This window comes from Branchiostoma floridae, chromosome 13 (genome assembly GCF_000003815.2).
Source record: "Branchiostoma floridae strain S238N-H82 chromosome 13, Bfl_VNyyK, whole genome shotgun sequence".
NCBI lineage: Eukaryota > Metazoa > Chordata > Leptocardii > Amphioxiformes > Branchiostomatidae > Branchiostoma > Branchiostoma floridae.
The window spans coordinates 8,052,214-8,073,908 of record NC_049991.1 but is presented as its reverse complement, the minus strand read 5'-3'; the positions used below and the strand labels follow the sequence as shown (position 1 = coordinate 8,073,908).

Here is a 21,695-nt window from a genome sequence, read left to right as displayed (position 1 = left end):
ACAGCCACTTGTCATCTAAGACACAATCTAAACAAAATGAAAAGGAATGTCATGACCTGAGCATTAGTAAAAGAGTAATTCAAGATTTGCATAGGCATAAAAAATGTACGTAGCACATTGGCGTGTTCTACCATTGAAATAATCTAATGAAGAGTTTCCAGTCTTGGAAGTTTTCTTTATCATCTTCATTTTATTAGATTTACCCATATGCAGGCAATACGAATTTGCTAACTTTGCTAAGTTTTAATTTACTAAAATTGACATATATGCATAACAACACTTTGAGTGTTGAGCTTTAATAGTCACGATTCCAGGTGCCCTCTGGCATCCCATAACAGTACTGCACTACCACATCAGGACAAACACATGTATTTAAGGCAATATTTAATCATTTGCTTATCGTATAATTGAGTTATGTAATGAGGTACTATCTACTCATTGATGGTGAAGTGCCTCTGAGTCAATGTCTCATTGACAAACACGTCTTCTGCCGCCCTTAAAACAGTCCAGATACATGATTGTGCACATGTAAGGAGGCACCACTAAGACAGCAGCATCAACAATGCATGGACACAACTTGGTCAGTATCCCAGTCTGCCAACAAGATCTGGAAATGACAACATTGGCAAAGTCATTATAGTGAAAACACATAGTTTAAAGTCATTATTGTATTGTTAGGTTTAGAAAAAAAATTCACCAGGTAGTACAGAAAGTGCAAAATGGAGTAAAATTAGCCTGATTTAATCGCGCTTCTTAGGCCTGTCCTACATTGCCTACTAGCTCCAGATAGTGGAGTTTGCGTTACACAGACTTAAGTAAAATGGAATTTACAGAAAGTGCGAAATGGAATGAAATATAAAACATACTGAACTAAAATCCATGGAAATACTTTAGTTACTTCGATGGAGTATAGTCACTCCAGATTCTGTAAGACTAACCTGCATAGCTGGACATTCTGTCATCTCCTGCTTTCTCTTGTTTGGGTTTAGCTGGAGCCTGTGATATAAAAAATGTGATCATGGCAATAGTCAATCCTCTTATTCTTTCTAAATCTACAGCCATGCAGTTGCTGCATCCTTTTGTGGAATGACAATACAAGTATATTTTACCTGCATGGATATAATGTTATCACCTCTATCAACATTAATCTGTGTCAAGTCTAGAAACACTTAAAGAAACACTTATTATAAGTTCAGAAAGAAACCAAGTGTGTTTTTGAAGAACCAGAAAACAAGTGTACTTTTTAAGAACCTAAAATCTTGGCAATGACAGGTTAAGAATGAAAATGAGGGATTGATTTGCATGATTTCAACGTTACAATAAATTACTATGTAGTACATGTACATGTACGTACATACATACTTACATATGCACTATCTACATGTTAAAAAACGTTGGATAAGGAATGGTAAGTAAGTTATCACACCATTTGCACATCGATTTTGCAAATTACAATTATAAAAATTCTATTGGTCTTGACAGAAATTTGACATACAATGTACATACCTTCTGACATACAATGTACCTTCTGCTATTCTATTATAAAGTGCATAATGGTATGATCTATGTACAAAATACGTTATGATGTTATCATGATAGTGTGAACTATGTACTTGTTTTAACCTAGAGAAGACATGATTTAGACACATGTATGAAGTGTTTCTAGTGACTCTGCATGTGTGTACGTGTGTACGTTTTACCTTTGAAACAGGCTTCTTGACCCCCATGAGGTCACACAGCTGGTTCCTTATTCCTCGGATCCCCTCCAGGCTGTCGTCATCCCTGGAAATAAAGACGTTTGCTTGAGTCTTAAGTCTTTAGCTGGCACTCTGGTCTATCAGAGATACCCTGAGGCATGAGACTGAAGAGAAAGGTTGATGCATGAGTTACTGAAAGGGAGATACAACTTTAACCTTCAGCTTCTTATGGCAGCCATTTGGCACTAGGTCTGTATTGGTTACCAGATTAGGCAGGTTACATTTTGATATGTAATTTCATATTTTATCAATTACCAACATGTTGAGTTTATCAAGGTTTCAGCAAAATCCATCGGTACCTTAATGAAATTGGTGACCTTTGACTTTGCATGAAATGGGGAGGCATACACGTTGAAGGGACAAATACATTTGTATCAATGATATACATAAATGTAGTAAATACTACTAATAAAAGACACCTTAATGTCCATGTTTTGGTATTCTCATTTCTTGTCTTGGTCTCATAATATTTTATCAGATGTTTATTTTGGTTGAAAGTTTTTGGATTTTCTTAACCCTATTCAGACCGGGCTTTTTTGGTCATCCCTGGACCGGGGGGGGGGGGGCTTTTGAGGCCCTCCACTTCTAAGTCCTATAACTCTAAAACGACGTGCCGTAGGGCCACCGAATTTTCAGGACATGATGTCGACATAATATCTGACAAGTATGTGACGTTTGACGTTACGTTGACGTAAGATGACGTAATTATGACGTCATCAATTTGATTACATTGGCCAAACCCATGAAAAATGGGTATTCTCAGAAAACTTCACGTTATGCTGCAAAAATGTAACAACAAGTGCAGATAACAGAATAATAATGTTTATTACGACTTGCGTTGCCAATAGCACCATCAATGACGTCACTATGACGTCATAAAATGACGTCATGCACATCTAAGATACGAGTTGGGCTCCGCCATATTATATCCACCACCTTGAATTTTTAAAAACACTTTTTTTGGCACAAATAATCACACAGGGCAATGGGAATAGACTAAATTCAGTCATTTAGATGGTTTTTGATGAAAAAATACCAGGTAGTTACAAATTTTAAGGGATAATTAGCTTGTTATTCTTGATCTGGCCATTTGGTCCGCCATCTTGGATTTTGGGCTGATGACGTCATCAAATTAGCATAATTTATGCATATATAATTATGAAAGATATGCTGAATAATATAAGATTTTATTTATGTAACAAAATCGCAGTAATATAGCAAATAAATGTGAAAAATACATAGTTAGAACCAAAAATAGTGTTTTTTGGCAAAACTGCCTGTCAACAAACGGTTGCCATGGCAACAAGAAAAAATGGAAAATTTGTCAAACTTCGGAAAATTGTTGCCAACAATATTTTAGGAAAACTCACCAAATTTGGTGGCTCTAGCGTAAGCCGTTCTGGCGGTTTAAGAATATGGAAGTAGGGCGAAACTAAAAACCCCCCCCCCCCCCCCCCCCCGGTTTGAATAGGGTTGTTAAGGCTATTTTAAAACAGTAGCTTTATGACAGACGGTCTTTCCCGGTTGTCTCCCTGAGAATGGTCAAGACTTCATTTAAGTTTTCCTCAACCCCGATGTCCTCATATGTGATCAGCATCTCGTACAACTGGTTAGCTGTGCTCTTCCTTACCTGAGCTCACACAGTAATCAAACACATACATTGTACATCAGGGAGAAGAAAAGGCAAAGGAAAAACTGAAATTCCTAAGAGAGAAAGTGCTTAAAACCCATGCAAAATTAATCAAAAGATTGCGAATTATAATTTAATCTAGTTTGCAAAAAAAAAAAAAACACGGGCATTTTTGTGACAGTCAAAGAAATACAGCAGCTGTCTTTTGACAACAAACTTCTAGTAGGTAAATCCTTCTCAACAGTCAGTTCTGTGAAAAGCCTATGACCAAAAGTTATAAGAATGAAGATGACAACACCTGAAAAGGATATACATGTAAACAGAACTGTTTACCCCTTAAGCTGCCAAGTCCTTTCATATCCGGCATACAGATATAACATATAACATATAACTTTATTGCACAACAATTGTACGAGGTACAAAGTATGGCATCTACATAACTACAGTGCTATAACTTAACTTAGGGCTTATCTAACTAATACAGGAGTTGTAGTATGGGATAAGTTTCTTACAATCATTGGAGGCTTTTACAATCATTTGGGGAATTTCTAATGTCAAAACCTTCTTTGATATATTTTCCTATATCTGCCATGCAGGGATTGTCACATGTCATTATGTATCTGAATTTGCACTTCAGGTCCATTTGGATAAATCCTTGTGTACAAAATGACAGCCTTCTGTATAGAGAATTGCGTATATCGGAATATTTGGGACATACAACCATAAAGTGATATTCGTCTTCGATTAGCTCTGGACAGAATGGACAAACCCTCTGGTCAATAGGGATTTTTTGGAATCTTCCAGTTTCTATATTTAATTTGTGACAGCCAATTCTGAGTTGTGTGATTGCCCTACGAACGTCAAGGCTCTTTATGGTTGAAATGTAATTTTCTTGCTTGTAATGCTTGTTCAATGTAGAAAGAGATGAGAGTTTGGAATTGTTTCGAATAGAGGAATGCCAATTTTGCACGTATATATCTTGTAAACGTTGTCGTAACTGAGTGGTGATTGAGTCTATGTGGTATGACCTCGGGTTCAGCCATATGTGTCCAAAGCCTTGATATTATTTACGTGGACAATCCAATCATGTTCTCCGAATGAAACAGTATTGTATGCCTCACGAAGAAGGGCATCTTCGGGCAGATTAACTAAACGATGCCAATATTTCACAAGTTGCATTTCTGCATCAATCCTAGCTGGGAAAGTTCCCAATTCTCCCCTGACACCATCGTTTGAGGCTTTGGCATGAATGCCTAACAGAAATTTTTGGAAGCGCATGTCAATGATGTCAAATTCTGGAATTTGTTGATTTGAGTCTAGGTTTATAATTTGGAAACCGTTATCTCGTAAAATATGGCTATTGGCATGACGCAATAGTATTTCTTTATCTGTATTTCTTTCCAAACATACAACATAAGTAGTATTCAAAGCAGAAGAGGTGGTTTTTCGAATGGTAGCTGGAAAGTTATCTTGAATATTAAGTTTTTTAAGTAAAGTAGAAAAAACCTTTGAGGAAGGTTCGCAGATGTTATTGGTATGTGATACAATGATTCTTATACTTTTAGAAAAACGGTCAAAGCAAGTGATTTCTGAACAGTACATAAAGATGGGTTTTACAAATTTGTCAAATAGATTTTTTCCGAGATTGATTGAAATGTCCTTGTTAGAGAGTAAAAGAGCCTTGAGTTTGAAAAGTGCTCTCATTGCTTTGGTTTTCAAATATTTCCTGGCGGTTTTGAATTTTCCGGAGAATGTGAAAGGAATGCCGAGGTATGTATAGCTGTCAGTGATTTCTATATTTTTGCCATAAATATGGAATTGGTCTTTGTTATTCTTGCTAGAACCTTTGCCAAAAACAACTACCTTGGTTTTTGAAACATTGACAGATAGCTTCCATTTCTTACAATAGTTTTCTAGGCAGTCAATACAATGCTGTACACTACAAAAAATCTTTTTTCTTATTTTTCTTGTTTTCTTGTTTTTTCTTACAGAGAGAAAAAGTTTTTTGTATAAAGAAAGGTTGAGAAAAGCAAGAAACCTCCTGTAAAACCTTTGTATGCTAATTCCTACACAAAGATTTTTATTCTTGTTTTTTCTTCACTGAAGAAAATATTTCTAATATAATGATCACTGAGCAAGAATGTTCAAGAAATTAAAGTAGAACTTTCTTTTCCAGTCTTTACACAAGATTTGCTTCTTGTTTGTTCAAATGGAAAATATTGCAGAATCTATCCTGAAGATTATTATTCTTGCCTAATACCAGTTTTTTCTTTAGGATTTGTTTTTACCAGAATAAGATTCTTGAACTTTCTTGTTGTCTCAATGTAGAATGTCCGAGAAACGTAGTTCTTGGTTTTCACGTTATAACTTAAGAAAATGCAATAGTTTTTTAATCAGTTTCTTGAGCAAATACTGTTCAACAAAAAAAAAGAAAAAAAAGAAAATCAAGAAATTGCAAAACAACTTATAACGAGCATGAAATTCTTAAATGTTCTTGAATGTTATCTTTATCCATAAAGTTTAAGAAAAGACATTTCTTGTTTTTCTTGATGATATGTAAGGAGATATTAGCATAGTTTTTCAGACCTCACTTGACTGAATACTAAAAAGAAAAACAAGAAATTATGAAACAAGCTATGACTAGCAGAATATTCTTGAATGTTATAATTATGTTTCTTATCAAGAAAATTTAAGAAAAATGATTCTCGTTTTTCTTAATAATATTTAATGAAAACAATAGAAGTATAATTTTCTCCTTATATTCTTGACAACTACGTTTAAACAATTGGAGCATAAAGATATGAAAAATAATTTTGAGCTAGCATTGATTTTCTTTTGTTTTCCCAATACGAGAGTTAAGAAATATTTTCTTACAGTAAGATTCTTCATTTTGCTAAGGATCATGGGAAATTACTCCCATCATCCTTTGCTGAGATTTTGAACTGGGAGTCACAGTTGCAAGTCACAGTGCTCCAGCTCTGTAGTTTTTTTTGCCTCAAATGTCCTTTAGTTCTTACATTAACAGGGAACAAATATGATGTGTTTCGTAAAGACGATTTTCTGCATCATGTGGGACCTTGCATACAACGTGGCTAGCTTTTTTAGAGTTTCAAAATGCTACCGAAGCCAAGGCCAAGCCGGATGCCCCCCTCCCCCATGCAGGTATGTTAGCCATCTTACTTGGAATACGATTTCCAAAGCTACTATTTCTGTAGATGTATATCATAAAACCAAACAGTAATTACAGAACATGTAAGTAAAGTGCATGATATTCTGCAAAATACTAAGAATTGACTATAATATTTGTAAGGAAGGAAATGTATAGAGATGTTGGCCTTAACTGGGGGGGAGGGGGGCGATATAAGAATTGATGATCATTCATGGTCTTTGTGTGTTGTTCTAGGCTCAGAAACCTACTGGTACAAGGAGGATGTTCCCATCTCAACTTTGGAAAAGCCCTTAACAAGGAGAAGTCTTCATTATAACTACAGCAACAGCAACATTGTAGCTCTAATGGTTTCAGATAAGGACAATTAGTTATAGTTGGCTGCACGGTACTGTATCAGGAAAAAATGTCAATAAGCAAGCGTAGTTACAAAATGGTTGATTTATGCAATCTTTGGTAAGGAATGAGTAATCGAGGAAAACACATAGACACACAGAACCTACTGATTCCGACCCAAGGGCGAACCCGAGGCAGCCATCAACATAAGTACAAACCAATCTTTGCAAGAACAGACACATACAAGTACTCATATTTTCCTAGAACAATTCCGGAGTGGAATTCCCTGCCTGGTGCGGTAGTAAGTGCTCCCACAGTTAAGAGCTTCCGCGCCAGGCAGGAGGGCTGCCCGCCCTAACCCGGGACCTCAGCTCCCCCCCTACTTTGCCCCTTGCGGGGTTATATGGGGGTAACCCATGATGATGATGATGAACACCACAAAACTTGTATGAATCATATTGATGATAATAAATATGATTGCCATCATGTATTGACATAAATGTCAACATTGAGTTGTTTGTACTCTTTATATAAGAATGTTAATCTTAGTGTAAGAAACTGATTCTAGGTTTGTAGTTGCAAGAAATTTAGTCTTGAAGACAGAATGGCATTGCAGGCACAAAAAAGCTCAATCTTCATGCAAGAAAGCGATTCTTGTACTACATATAAGAAATTCACTCTTGCAGACAGAAAGTAATTCCTCATACAAGAACCTCAATCTTCATGCAAGATTAAGAATTCATTCTTGATGTAAGAAATTCATTCTTCAGCATGCATGTGTTAGAAATAGATTCTGACCACAAGAAAACTATTCTAGAAGTTTTGGTCCATTAGCGATAAGAAAAAAATTCTTAGCACAAGAAAAATATGGGTTTCTTGAAGTTTCTCAAAACAGGGATTCTTGAATACAGAATAATATTCTTGCTGAAAGATTAGTTTTCTTTGTTCAAGAAAAAACAAGAAAGATAAGAAAATTCATTTTTTGTAGTGTAGCCCTTGTTTTGACGATGAAATCAGAGCGAGATCGTCTGCCCAGGATAAACAGTTTAGAGATTTTGAGGTTAGGACTGCAGGGTCACATTTTGTGGGGTCAAAGCACTCAGATATATCATAGATGAATAAATTAAATAATAAAGGACTAAGATTACATCCCTGCCGTACTCCGCATACGGAAGGAAAGGAGTTTGATAATCCATTATCTAATCTAACTGCATAATTCACATCATTGTACATGGATTTGATAATATTAAAGAAATTACCTCCGATACCACATTTATGCAACTTATAGAATAGCCCATCTCGCCAAACACTGTCAAATGCCTTCCTCATGTCAACAAAGCATACGAATAGTTTTCCGCCTTTTTTCTTGGTGTATTTGTCTATTAGAGATTTTAAGATAAAAACATTGTCGGAGGTTCTACATCTTTTCCGGAACCCAAACTGTGTGTCATCTAGAAGTTTGTTTCTTTCTGCAAAGTTTTGTAACCTGTTGTTTAGAATGAGTGTGAATAATTTGGATAGACAACTAGAAATCGCTATTCCTCGATAGTTGTCTGCATTACTTTTATCACCTGATTTATGTATTGGCGTAAGAATACTTGTATTCCAGTTGGAAGGAAAGGTGCCTTTATCAAGTATAGTATTGAAAAGACTCACTAAAGGTTGACATAGATGTCTTGCACCATACTTTAACATTTCATTTGAGATTGAGTCGATACCGGAAGCTTTTCCCGTTTTTAATAATTTTAAACCATTTAAGACTTCCACTGGAGTGAATGGTAAATCTAAGGGGTTTGGGGTATGATCATCTAACTGATTAAGGTATTCAGTGACCGTTTTTTCGAAGACAGTATCAAAGCTGCTGTCATTTATCAAATTATTTAAACTTGTAAAGTGGTGTATCCATTCTTCAGATGTTATATTGGGATCGCAAGTATTTTTGTTGTGTTTTCCACTGATTTCTTTGTCCAAATATTTTAAAAGTGACCAAAATTCCTTTGGATTGTTTTTGTTGAATTCTTCCAATTTTGCTAGAAGGTCGGAATTGTACTTCTGTTTACGCTGTTTGATGAGTTTCTTGTAATCACGCAAAGCTGTGAAATATTTGCTTCTAATTTCTTTTAGCCAGGGTTCTTTTTTCAATGCCAGTGACAGTCTTTTTAAACGTTGGCGTGAAGACCAGCAGCATTGATCAAACCAAACTTTGTTTTTCTTACCGCTTTGTGCGGGTTTCTTTGTTTGTTTATTTGGCTTTGTTTTCAGTGACTTCTTTGCTACATCTAGCAATAACTCTGTAAAGTTTGTAACAGATTTTTCAGTCGAACAGAATGATGTTTGGCAGAAGTTTTGAAATTTTGAAATTGTATCTCTACTATCTAAAATACTTTGATATATTGATTTTGATTCATCTGTCCAAATGAATGCGGTTGGTTTGGGTTTTACCTGGTTAGTTGCTTTTTGAAAATGAGCGGAGTATAAATTTGTTGACAATGAGAAGGAAACATGACAATGATCAGAAAATTCGGAGATTGGGCTAACATTTACATATTGTACATCGGATAATAGAGAATTGCGCACAATACAATAATCGACAACACTAGAACCGTTGTAATGATAACAGGTAAAATCGCCTTTTAGGTCCCCCGCGAATCTACCATTTAGAATAGTTAAATCGGCTGCTGAACACAAATCTATCAATGTTTTACCGTAGTTGTTAACTTTGATATCTCTGTTCTGTCTGTTTTTGGTGAAACAGAGACCGTCTGTTATAGGATTGTCAAAGGTGAAAGTGTCAAAATGATTTTCTATCAACTGGCCAGTTCTTGCATTTAAATCGCCTAACACGACGATATCTCCTAAATTAGAGTATTTACATATGTCATTAGAGAGTATTTCAAAGGGAGATTCATTAGACGATTTAGAAGATGATTCGGGGGGGATATAGGCATTACATAAATATAAGTCATTTTCTAAGCCAAAAAATTGCTTGTCAAACTTGCACCAAACAGTATCTACCGTACTACTAACTAATTTGGAAATCCCTCTCCTGTACAAACTTTTAAAAATAACTGCTACCCCACCTGAATTCCGTTTAGCCCCTTTACTTCTAATTCTACTGCTAGTGAAAAAACTATAACCTGGTATGTCTAAATCTACATAACTGTCTAGCCAGGTCTCTTGAACACAAATGATGTCGCTATTTTCTACATATGAAAGAAATTCGTCATCTTTGAATTTCTTGCAACAGCTTCCCTGGATATTCCAAGAAGAAAATACTAGTGCAGATGTTTTTGGCATCCTCCGTATTTGAATAGGAGTACACAGTATCTACATGGGATCGGTATTATGACATATGCATACGAAATAGTTGTAAAAAAAAGGAGAATAAACTCCTCTAGAATTGAGAGTGAACATAGTATGAAGATAAGGAATAACTTTACCTCTACGGCTTTACATGTCTGTGAAGGATGGTATCAAATACCCTGTATGTCGCACCTGGTTATAACTGGGAGGGGGTATTCCCCAGAGGTAACAGCATTGCACACGTATAGGGTGCGAAACCCGGAAGTTAGGGGTGTCAGCGTTGTTCTAGGGTCTCTTTTCAGAGGTCAGCGATCAAACCCTGGCACTGAGAGCATATTATCAACTGAAACTCTGGCAGCCGAAGAGTTTTAACAGTCAAATAAAATATCTCACCTTTGGATACTTGTGTCCCAGAAGCACAAGCAGTTGGAACAGAACCCTTTCCCGAACGGTTCCAGAGAACTGGACCAGCTGACAGAACACACCGATGGCTGCCAGCAGTTTCTGGGGGTCTCCACACTTGGCTATCTCCTTCTTACACAAGTCCACTAGTGCCAGGGTGAAGGGGTGGCTGTGGGAGAGTCCAGGCAATAGCTTTTGTAAGTGCACTGCAGTACCACACTGATGTGCTAGATGTCTCTTCATCCTTATGCTACCTTACTAGGCTAGACCACCTGCCCATTATACTTTTGGATACTTTTCTGCTGCATTTAGAACATTGTCAAGCTGTCACTGACAAAAGATAGTGGACGCTATCTGAAACACCAGACTGTTAATTAAAAATAATCCAAAATCACATCCAGTTACTTAAGTCGCTAGTTGGCAAATTTTATTACCTGGACGTCTAACCTTCCTCAATGTAAAATGTCAACTGCAACTTTTCTGGTAATTGTATGGACTAGGCAGAAAATAGTTGATGACAAGGCATATATTGCAATAAAATATGACATAATGTAGTAATAATCATAATATTCCATTTACAAGGGTCGTCAACATGGCACATTTACAAACATGTAAGTACTAAGGTGAAAAAACATAATGGCAAAAGTTGTTCAGGAACTTACTCCTCTTGTTGAGTGAACAGCTCAAAACAACCACTGCCCAGCAGGAAGTCCAACATTTTCAACAGTGGGAGGGAAACTCTAAAGAAAATATAATTATCATTTACTGTATCAGATTATACACGTAAATCATTGCTTTGTGGATACATTGTACAAGAAGCAAACTTTTGAGTGAAATTTTGCATATATTGCACTTTACAGTTGTGTAGCAGAAAAATGAAACCATTACAATTTCATGAAGAGAAGCTCAAGGATCATAAACATATCTGATGCTAGCACTACTTTAAATGTACAATACTTAACAATATTCTACTTTCACTTCTAAATGTGCATCAACTAATTTTGCTAATAACAGACTGACGTCTAACAATAGTAAAATGCAGAATCTAAAACCAGACAAAGTGCTCTCCAGATAGAGGTTGACGTATAACTGTTACAAAACTATAAAAAATATAACTGACCTTAGCATGAAAGTACATCTGTGTTGGTAAATGACATGATGGATAATGACATTATAAAAAATTGGGGTAAGTTCTATTTGTAGTGTTGCTAGCAAAAGTTTAGCTTATCCATACATATGTTATATAACTGACCTGTCCACTTTGAGGTAGTTGTTGAAGATAGTGAGAAGGGTATCACTGATAGCTGTCAGACCATCCTCATCATCTGCTATCTTCAGCATGTAACTGTTCAGGGAGTGGCTGGAATGCTTTACCTGCAGGTAGGAGGGTTAGATGGGAAGTCACATAATAATTCATTTCCAAATATTCCAATAGCCCAGCAAATTCTACAATAACGTTGGTACATATGTTTATCTACCTACTACAATTATAATTGATATATCAGTCTATGTCTATCTGTCTGTCAGATCCTATATCTTAAGCTATACCTATCTATCTATATCTCTCTCTCTCTTCCACCCCCACTCTATGTTATATCTGTCAATATATGTTATATATCATAGATAAAGGAGATGTCATGTACAATGTAACTATTAAGTGCTAAATCAGAGAAACCAGTTAGTACATTTGTACCATGTGACATGTCTTTGGTATGACCAGATGAGTTTTGAACCTGCAATACAAAGTAAGCAGACTAAGGACTTAAGAATGATATGCACCAGTCATAAAACCGTAACACTCTTGCATATTCATCATTATAATTTATAGATTAAGAAGATGTGTTTACCAGTGACTCTGTGAGCCCACCCACAGACACAGTGAGCCCCAGTAATACAGGGTAGGTGTATGACTTCAGTGACAGGACTGGCATCAGCTTGGGGTAACACTCAGCAGCACTGGCCCAGTTCAGGGTCTCTTTGTCTTTCCTGTAAGAGTCATAGAAAAGAAATTTGTTCCACATCACTATCAGTTAAATGTCACTGTGGCCCTTAGTAATACAAAGTTTGTATAATTGTATACATAGCTTTATCAGGTTGGTAGGACCCCATTACCACTAGATGGCAATTGCACACTGAGCAACAGTATACAGACAAAAATTATGTTTAAAAAGACAGCAACATACGAAGTCAAACACACAAAAAGAAATTTTTCCCTATGAAACTTGTTGAGCAGTCAGTCAAATGTTTGGTTGGTCATTGACAGCTCAGTGGTTGAAACCTGATGGGGAAAAGGGTTGTAACTGAAAAGTCTTTTAAAAGTAAAGGCTTAGCCTGGCTGGTGAGGAAAATGTGGGCTGTACAAATAAACATAAAGAAACACTTTTTAGATGCTCTAATAAGAACAAATTAATAAGCATGGTACTATGTACATGATGCCAACATTGTGCATTGATTTGATTTTCACGATATTGTTTCTAGCTTGAATACATTATGGGTCAGCACAAAGCTGCAAACACTGATTATCATGGTAAAAGTTGTCATAATCTAAAAACTTCACTATTCTGTCAAAAGCTGCTACCAAAGCAGTATTCTACAAATTGATGTTGAATATAAACAATACTTATCCTGAATGTAAACAATATGTATCCTGTCTTGATGGGTTTTTCATAGTCAGATATTGCTACCATGCTTAATATGAACTACAAGTCGTTGAAACCAACTTGTTCGATACTTACTCTGGGAAAAGGTTGAGGAGTTCCTCCCTGTGTGGAATGTAGGGAACAGGTGGGTCATGGTACAGCAGGCGGAGCAGTGTCTCTCCTGCAACCACCCTGGCACGGTCAATCTTCTCACCTGCCTGGTGCAGGACGCTAAAGATCGTCTTCTCATAGCTGCGGGAAGTAGAGAAAAGCAATCAAAATTTCTTTTAAAATACACCCCCTAGAACTGTATCTGTACAGCAAAGCATAAAGATTTCAACTATAATATCTTGATGCTTTGCTGAATACATGTACATGTAAAAAATCAGATGTAAGTAAAAATGTAATTAGTCTGTGATGCAGCATCAAAGTGGAACTGGTTAATCTCCAGATGGGTAACGCTGGTTCACCTTTATCTGAGGGTAACCTATATTTGTTGTTTGTAAGAAAAAACGTGTTTAGGGATATGAAGTTCATGGACGGTGGTTTCAAATCGAATTGTTCACACTCAGTCAATCACCAGGAGTCGTATTGGGCGAGTGACATCTTTACTCAGTCTTGTATGCTGTTTCGTGTACAATCTCGTACAAACACAGGATGTCACAGGCCTAGCCTAGAACGCTAGGCGTAAACGAACTAGTACAGAAAAGGTAGCCTTTGACGTACATAACGAACTTAACGAATGACAATTACAAGGCCCGGGAAGTGGCCATAAAATGTTGAGGCTCTCGTTAAAATAGTACAATTCATGGTAAAATACAGTTGAGCGCTAAACGAGGTACTGCTCTACGTAAAGAGCGACCTTAACACTAACGATAACAGGCCACGAGATGGCTATAAAACAGGTAGGCTCTCGATGACGATGACAGTTTGGAGGAAAACTACAGTTTATCTCTCTCGCCCGTCAATCTGTGACCTGAGCAGAGCTGAATGCTGTGACAAGGTGCAACTTCTAGCTCAGACTGCACATGAAGGGCTATGCTAGTCATACAAAACAATCGAGAGACTTGAGGAAAAGGCTAAAAGAAGGCTAATATCTAAGTGGTGCAGAAACTAAACTAAGTTGTGAATTTTAAAACTACGGAACTGAACTACTGAGGTCGAAAGTTCTGAAGGACGTTGTTGGGTGGCGGTTGGCAGTTTGTTCGAGATCTGCTGTTCTTCCTCTCAGATCTCGCGGCGTCTCGCAGTAGTGCTCACGAGACTTCGCCCACAATTCCCGAGTATGACGCCGTCCCGTCATACGCCCATGATTGTTCACACTCAGTCAATCACCAGGAGTCGTATTGGGCGAGTGACATCTTTACTCAGTCTTGTATGCTGTTTCGTGTACAATCTCGTACAAACACAGGATGTCACAGGCCAATCCGCAGGGGCCAAGAAGACTCCGAGGTTGGTGGAGAGCTGCTTACATGCGCTGCAGGATGAGATGCCGCATGGCTGCCGGTACACGTAGACGTTGCTCAACCGATGGACGGAGGTAGAGCAGGTCAGCGTCCGATCTCCAATCACCGTGTTGCTTTCGTAGCTCTCGAGGGACGCCAGCCTCGAAAGCCAGGGTGTATCCGCCACGGTGTCGATCGTGCAGCGTGTGGTAGCCCTTCGGAAGACCGACTTGCTTGACTAAACGAGCTAGTTCTTTGGTGAGAGTAGAAGCAGTCATTGGCCGGTACCGACGCCGGGCGGTTGGTGGGAGGAGGAAGGCCGGCGCATCGGGTGGCGCTGGGCAGAGTTGTAGCATGTTGTTGTAAGCTACCACGGGGCACAGCGGAGAACCTGGGATCGCCAGGATGGGAACTACGAGTGTTCTGAATGAGAAGGCCTTCCTTAACGCTTCCTTGCTTGGTGTTATCGAAAGCTTTCGCGGTCGTGGGCACCAGGTTTGATCTTCGTAGGTAGGCAAAGAAACCGATCAATAAGACTGTCCAGGTGGTAACGTCTTTTGAAGTATTCAAGTTGAGGAACTCCCATGATTTTAAGAGGAATTCTGGGGTGATGGGGTGATGCCCTTTGGGGCGGTGCCGTAGGATTTTCTTCAGGCCGCGGAGAGTCTGCTGGAGTTCAAATTGCTGGAGGCTGAACTGGTAGTGGCCGTGAAGTTGGTGGAGTAACTTCACGGCTGAGAGGTAATGTGCGATCGTGTCTGGTGACTTGAGTGAGCGACACAAGAACTGAGCGTAGCATGACAAGAGATGGGCCGACGCTGGAATGGGCACCTTCCCAAAAAACTTGCAGAATGCGATGTAAGCTCGGAACTGGGTCTGATGGTTCGCCCGCGTGGAAGCAGCAAAAGCTTGCTGCTGGGTGCGCAGGGTGTCATGTTCAAGTAGAGTCCAGGCATCACCTGTGGTGTGAGAATGGAAACAAGGTCAGGTGCAGGTGAGAGGTGCTAAAACGTGCTTCTATTCTACGTGAGTGAAGTCGAACCACTCTTGGCAGACTAAAGTTTCGTTCCACAGCTCGTCAGCAGTTGCAGTCTGCCATTGACGCTGGTAACTCGGACTTGTGTGCCAGCGGCTCAAAGCGTCCGCTAGTCTGTTGGTCTCACCAGGAATGTGGTAGGCAGAGAGTGCGAAGTCGTAACGAGCTTGAAGGTAAATCAATTCTCTGGCGCATGCCTGCATGAACGTATCCGTGGAACGGCCTGTCAGGATTACTTGCACGGATGGTTCGTTGTCGCAAGCGATCCGCACTGTGCAACCCGACCAGTCTTCGCCCCAGGCCTTACACGCCACGATGATGGCTAACATCTCCAGGCGATGAATCGGATGCTTTTGTTGCACAAGCGCTGTCGGGAAGGCTGAGTGAAAGTACTGACGATTGAAGGTGCCGCCGCAACCGGTGAGACAGGCATCAGTGGTCGGCGTGTCGGGTAAAGTGCGACGTGACGGGTCTTTAATCAAGGAGATCCCGTTAAACTCTGGCAGAAAGGTACGCCACCAGCGCACATCCTTCTTAAAGTCGCTGGAGAGCCGTGTTCGATGATGCTGTCTGCGAAGGCCCTTCAATGTGGTGATAATGCGCGACAGAAAGACCCTGCCCGGCTGGACGCATATTGCCACAAATGCCAGTTTCCCAAGGAGTACCTGTATCTCCTGTTTGGTTGCTCTCTTTTTGCCTAGCCAGACGTCCAATTCAAGAAGTGTATCAGCTAAGCGCTCTTGGGTCACGCTTTTTGTCATCTTTAAGGTGTCGTAACCGATGCCTAAGAAAGTCATGTTCGTACAAGGCGGGGTGGCCTTCTCTACCGACTCCTCGAGCCCGAGGTGTTGGAAAGTCGAACCCAAGGACTGGAAGGCCTGCTCTGCCTCGTCTGGAGTCTCAGCGCCCCCAAAGTCGTCTATGTAGTTCACACACTCGTAGCCTTGTGCTGCGTGGATGTAGGAGATGGCGTTGGTGGTCCTTTGGCACGCCATGGCCGCCGAGCGCAGCCCGAACGGAAATACAATATCGAAATAAAAGCTATCCCGCCAGGTAAATCCGAGCATATGATAATCATAAGGGTCTACCGGTATCTGGCGATAGGCCCTGCTCAGGTCACGCTTGTACAACTGACAGCCTGGGCCTTTGCGCCTGATCAAGGATTCGAAGGCCTCGTGGCTGGGGAGGGTGAAGTGGAGTGGATGACCCAAGTACTGTTTCGCTGGTATGCCGTCGTTGACCGATGACCCTGGCAGGAAGCTCAAGTCCACGACTACCCGCCTATCACCTTCGTCACCTTTCGGTACGGTCTGGAGGGGAGATGCAACAAAGTCGTTGCCGAAGGGCGGTAAGCGGAATGGGCCCTGCGTGGCTCCGAGTGTCACCTCCTTGTTGACGTACTGGTCGACTGCGGCGCTGTAGGTGTTGGCCGAGTTGTGGTTCCGTCTGGAAGACACAGGTAAGTACAGCGAGTCAAAACCAATGGGCCAACCAAATTCAAGGAATTCCACAATACCGTTATCAACGTAATGTTCCAAGGAAGCTCGCCACGCTGGAATGTTGAGGTGGGTTTGTAACGGGATACGCAAACCACGGAAGTTGTACTGACCTGACGCGTGAATGATGTCATGCAGGTCACGGGCTGTGTGCTTAGTGACCCTGGGGGCTTGGAGGAGTGGGGCGCCTGGCTGATGAGGCTGTGAGTCAGTCACTGCGGGTGTCGCCTGTGTCGATACCGTGGGTGCGAGGCCGGTACTGAGCCTCTGTAGGGCTTGGGTAGGGGAACCATGGTACATGCCTGCCATCTTACTTGGAGAGGTCTGTGGGGGAGCGCGGCTCGCCGTCTGAGTTGGTGAGGGCTTTAGAGCGCGCTGTTTGTCATAGCTGCTCGCCGTCGATACGAGTGAGGGCTTCGAAGCAGCGTCGTGGGTGTGGGTACCTCTCATGACAGGTCTTGATAGCTTGCGAGAGGAGTCTCGTAAAACTGGGCTTGCTTGTTGCGCTTTGGTTGTAGTTGCGGTCAAGGTCGTTACCGGGGAAGTCCGATGCCTGCTGTGAGCCGAGTCTAGTCAGGAACTGTCACGGTTTGCTGAGTGTCCGCTCTGTCTTCCCCTATCTCTGTTGAATGGGCAGAACTTAGCGGGGTGGCTGGCATCCACTTCTGGCCTATTCCTGGAACAGAACTTGCAAGCGTGTACGTGGAGTGTGCCTGACGCTGAGATGTGGTCGGTGGCAAAGGAGCAGGTATTGGCCTGATACCTGTAGCAGTATGTGCTGCGTGGACCTCCAGCTCTCTCGGTGGATGCTGCTTGCTGGGGACCGCCGTGTGCATGACCCTGCTCCATCTCCGACGACGGCCGCCGCAGATGATCTTCTTTTAGTTTGTACACTTCGGCTAGTGTGGTGTTAGTGTCGATGTTCACTAGGCCGTGCTCAACGTGTATGAGCAAAATCTTGAAAAAGTTCTTAACACCCCTAAAGGTATAAGTGGGCACGTCCAGCATGAGTCCCCTCAAGATGTGTCCCCTGTTCCGGCTTTCTGTCGGGTGGGTGTGGGCACTGAGAATAATGGACATTTCTCCGGCAACAAACTGGTCGTAGGTCAATGAGTCATAAGTGACGGTGGTGGTGGCCGAAAAAACATATTCATGAGGCCAACTAACCTCTCTGACAACTCTATCATGCGCTTTCCTGGCAAGGCCGCTTGTAAGTTTCTTACCTTGCTGTGAAGGTGGGAGGCCTTCCTGGACTTGCTGAGTGTTGTACTTGGGGGGAGGGGGGTGGCCCTCGATGCCCGCTGCGCCCCACTGTTCCGCTTCGGTATATCTTGGAATGTGCCGGGAAAACTCTGTAGGGTCACTCTGTAGCTGCTGAAAGGCCCGAACCTCCCGCAAAGTCGGAAAGTTCTGCCTCACGGGAGGATTGGGCTCTCGAAGCTCTGCACGCAGCGCCCTTGTGTGCACTTCCGGGCGGCCATCTTTAACTCGCGCTGGGATTTCTGGGATGGGAGACCTTTGACCTCCGTCGGCGTCTTCCGGTGTGGTGGTGGGGAGGGGGGTGCGAACTCTGCCGGCCCTCTCCAAATCGGCGCCGAGGTCTGCTTTCATCTTCTCCAGTTGGCGGGTCACATCCAAAAGCTCGTCTTCCAGCCTTTTCGACCGCTCTGCTGGCGTGGAATGCCACTCAAGCTCGGCGTCCTCGGCCGGTGACGAGACGAAACGGGCTGGGGGGCGGGCGAATCTTTCTCCGGCCGGCGCCAAACATTCTTACGAGGGGGAGAAATTTGGGGGGAGTCAAAAGGGTAAAGGTGTAGGGAGATAATTTAGGAGGAGTCGAGGATGTAAGTTGTTTGGCGGTTGTTCGAAATGGCGCGGAAAAGACGGTGGTAAGCGGAAGAGTTCGGAGCACGTCCTTCTCTTTCTCAGTTTGTTCGAGATCTGCTGTTCTTCCTCTCAGATCTCGCGGCGTCTCGCAGTAGTGCTCACGAGACTTCGCCCACAATTCCCGAGTATGACGCCGTCCCGTCATACGCCCATGAACATTTAAAAAATACTGCAAATTTGAAAATACTGTCAGCAGATTTAATACTCCTAAATGTGCTGCTTTTAAAGACAACAGATAAAGGTCACCCCACGGATAAAGGTGAACTAGCGTTACATTTGGGTGTAATGCTGCATTAAATTTGTTACCTCTGGAACCTGACAAGGACACCACATTACACCCCTTACCAGCCAATGCAAACAGAGGCTTAGCAAAACTGACTGCAACATTTTGAATGTCAGTGCATGCATTCCTGCCAGCATTGGGCCAATCAGACAGATCAATACAACCTGATAATAGGACCAATCAGGTACATACATGTGTACCAGCCTGACACTCAGTTGGGCTCTACATACATGTATATGCAAATAAAACCAATTTTAGAATGACTAGACTCACTACTCCTGTTGTATCAGGCTGGCATCAACTTGTAAGGCCTGGCTGGTGATCTCTGCTAGTCCTACCACAGCTGCCTCACGTACCCTAGAAAACAAGAAACAAGTGAAAAATTACGTACTGGGATTATGCGCAATTTGCAGCAAATGATGACAAGACATTCTTTGAAACTATCCAACAACACATGGCTCCAAGAACAGTGACAGCCTTTCCTGGCAAGTAAGGACTTGAGTATGCAACGACATATATTTTTTAAGGAATTAGTCTAAATTTCAATTATAAACAGCCATGTCAGGGGTAGGCCTAAAATTACACTAAGACGAACCATCTAACATGGCGGAAGGGAAATGAGTCTGAACTGCTCAAGACTGCACCCTATAGAAAAAATCTGCTCACCGAGTTGACCAATGCAACAGTGTTGCGGGAGGATCTAAGGTCTAAGGTCAATAACTTAAAGCCATCTCTCAGGGATTGTGGGTAAGGTCAGAGGTTAAAGCTTCTCATGAGTAAACAAATCCATGTAGAAAGGGTACAAACAATGAGGGACCTCACACTTTGACATTGGACCACAATGTATCACAACTGCACATGTGAAATGGCTTATTACAGATCCACTCACCATGTGCCTACATCCCCCCTCCTGTCAGTGGTATAGTCCTCCATGGCTTGCAGGAAGGTGTCATACACACTGTTGATGTTGTCTTCACAGATGACACAGTCTGGTGAGCCACCTTTCTCTATTCCAACTGTACTGCAGATTCTGAAATCAGAGAAATCAGAAACAAAACTAAAGACAACTGTCAACAAAGAGTATACAATGAGATCATGGAGAGGGGAGCAGAGGCGGCGGCACCAAATTTCGTTTGGGGGGGGCGAACTTTTACTGACAGAATTGTACGGCACATGCCTCCGGCGCATCCTAGGGGGGTCCGGGGGGACCATCCTAGGGGGGTCCGGGGGCATGCTCCCCCGGGAAAATTGGAAATCTTGACCCTCTAAAACGCCATTTCCTACGTTTTGGCGCGCATATTTTGCTGCCAGACTAAGCTAAATTTGATGACAATTCTGTTAGAAAGACACATGGTTTTAGCGAGGGCGATGCCCCCAAAATATATTCACGTTTCCGAGTGTCGAAGGTGCAAGCTGTCGCAAGGTTGGTCTGGGAAAATTTCAAAATCTGTACCCTCTGAAACGCCATTTTCTGTATTTTGGGGGACAAATTTTGCTGAGGGACTATGCTAAATCTAATGTCATTTTTGTGAATGAAAGAGATGTTTGAGGGCAATGACCCACGCCTCAACAAATTTTCACCATGTCGTTGTGAGCGCCGGAGGCACAAGTCATCGCTAGGGAGGTCCGGACAAAATTTTGAAATCTTGACTGCCTGAAACGTCATTTCCTGCATTTGAGGCCCACATTCTGCTTGTAAACCAAGTATAGTACGATAGTAAAATTTCTATTAGTTAAAAAGGTTTTTAAGAGCAACGCTCCCGCAACATATTGTCCTGCGCCGACATGGCCAAAGACGCGAGCCGTCACAAGGGAACACTGGCGAAATTTTGAAATCGGGACTCTCTGAAACGTCATTTCTTAGGTTTTCAGGCGTAAATTTTCCCATTAGACTAGCTTGATTTAATGAAATTTCCATCATCAAAAAAATACACAAGGTTTCAGCTTGATTTTCTGGGGGGGGCGACGCCCCCCCAACATATTTTTCGGGGGGGCAGCCGCCCCCCCTGCCCCCCCCGGTGCCGCCGCCACTGGGGAGGGGAGCAGATAGAAACAGCACTTTCAGTACATCACCATCTGGCACTTGGCATGTTCACACCATGTGTCCATCATTTACATTGAGTGATGGAAGGATGACAGCAGTGGATCTACTCATTCCTTGACTGCAGTTGCAAATTGGAACGTTCCTTCGTATTTAGAAGTTTAAAGTTTAGAATTTATAACAAGCAAAAGTATTTAGCCAGCGGTCACTATGGAGGATGGTACTCAGGCTATAAAATCTATTCAACACAGTTGTGACTTGACCAAACCTTGCC

The 21,695-nt window shown here is 41.6% G+C and overlaps 1 protein-coding gene across 1 annotated transcript in view; it reads right to left on the bottom strand.

The window, feature by feature from the left end:
* Positions 1–432: 432 nt before the first annotated feature.
* Positions 433–21,695, bottom strand: part of LOC118429432 (tubulin-specific chaperone D-like) — a 140,749-nt gene continuing 119,486 nt past the window's right edge. Inside the window, exons 28-38 of the mRNA XM_035839919.1 lie at positions 20,270–20,410; positions 19,654–19,737; positions 13,330–13,485; positions 12,442–12,580; positions 11,847–11,968; positions 11,257–11,334; positions 10,586–10,763; positions 3,270–3,387; positions 1,701–1,801; positions 939–996; positions 433–607 (exon numbers count right to left, since the gene is read on the bottom strand). Coding sequence (XP_035695812.1) covers positions 582–607; positions 939–996; positions 1,701–1,801; positions 3,270–3,387; positions 10,586–10,763; positions 11,257–11,334; positions 11,847–11,968; positions 12,442–12,580; positions 13,330–13,485; positions 19,654–19,737; positions 20,270–20,410 — 1,201 coding nt within the window. The 3' untranslated portion in view covers positions 433–581. The remainder of the gene's footprint in view (positions 608–938; positions 997–1,700; positions 1,802–3,269; positions 3,388–10,585; positions 10,764–11,256; positions 11,335–11,846; positions 11,969–12,441; positions 12,581–13,329; positions 13,486–19,653; positions 19,738–20,269; positions 20,411–21,695) is intronic.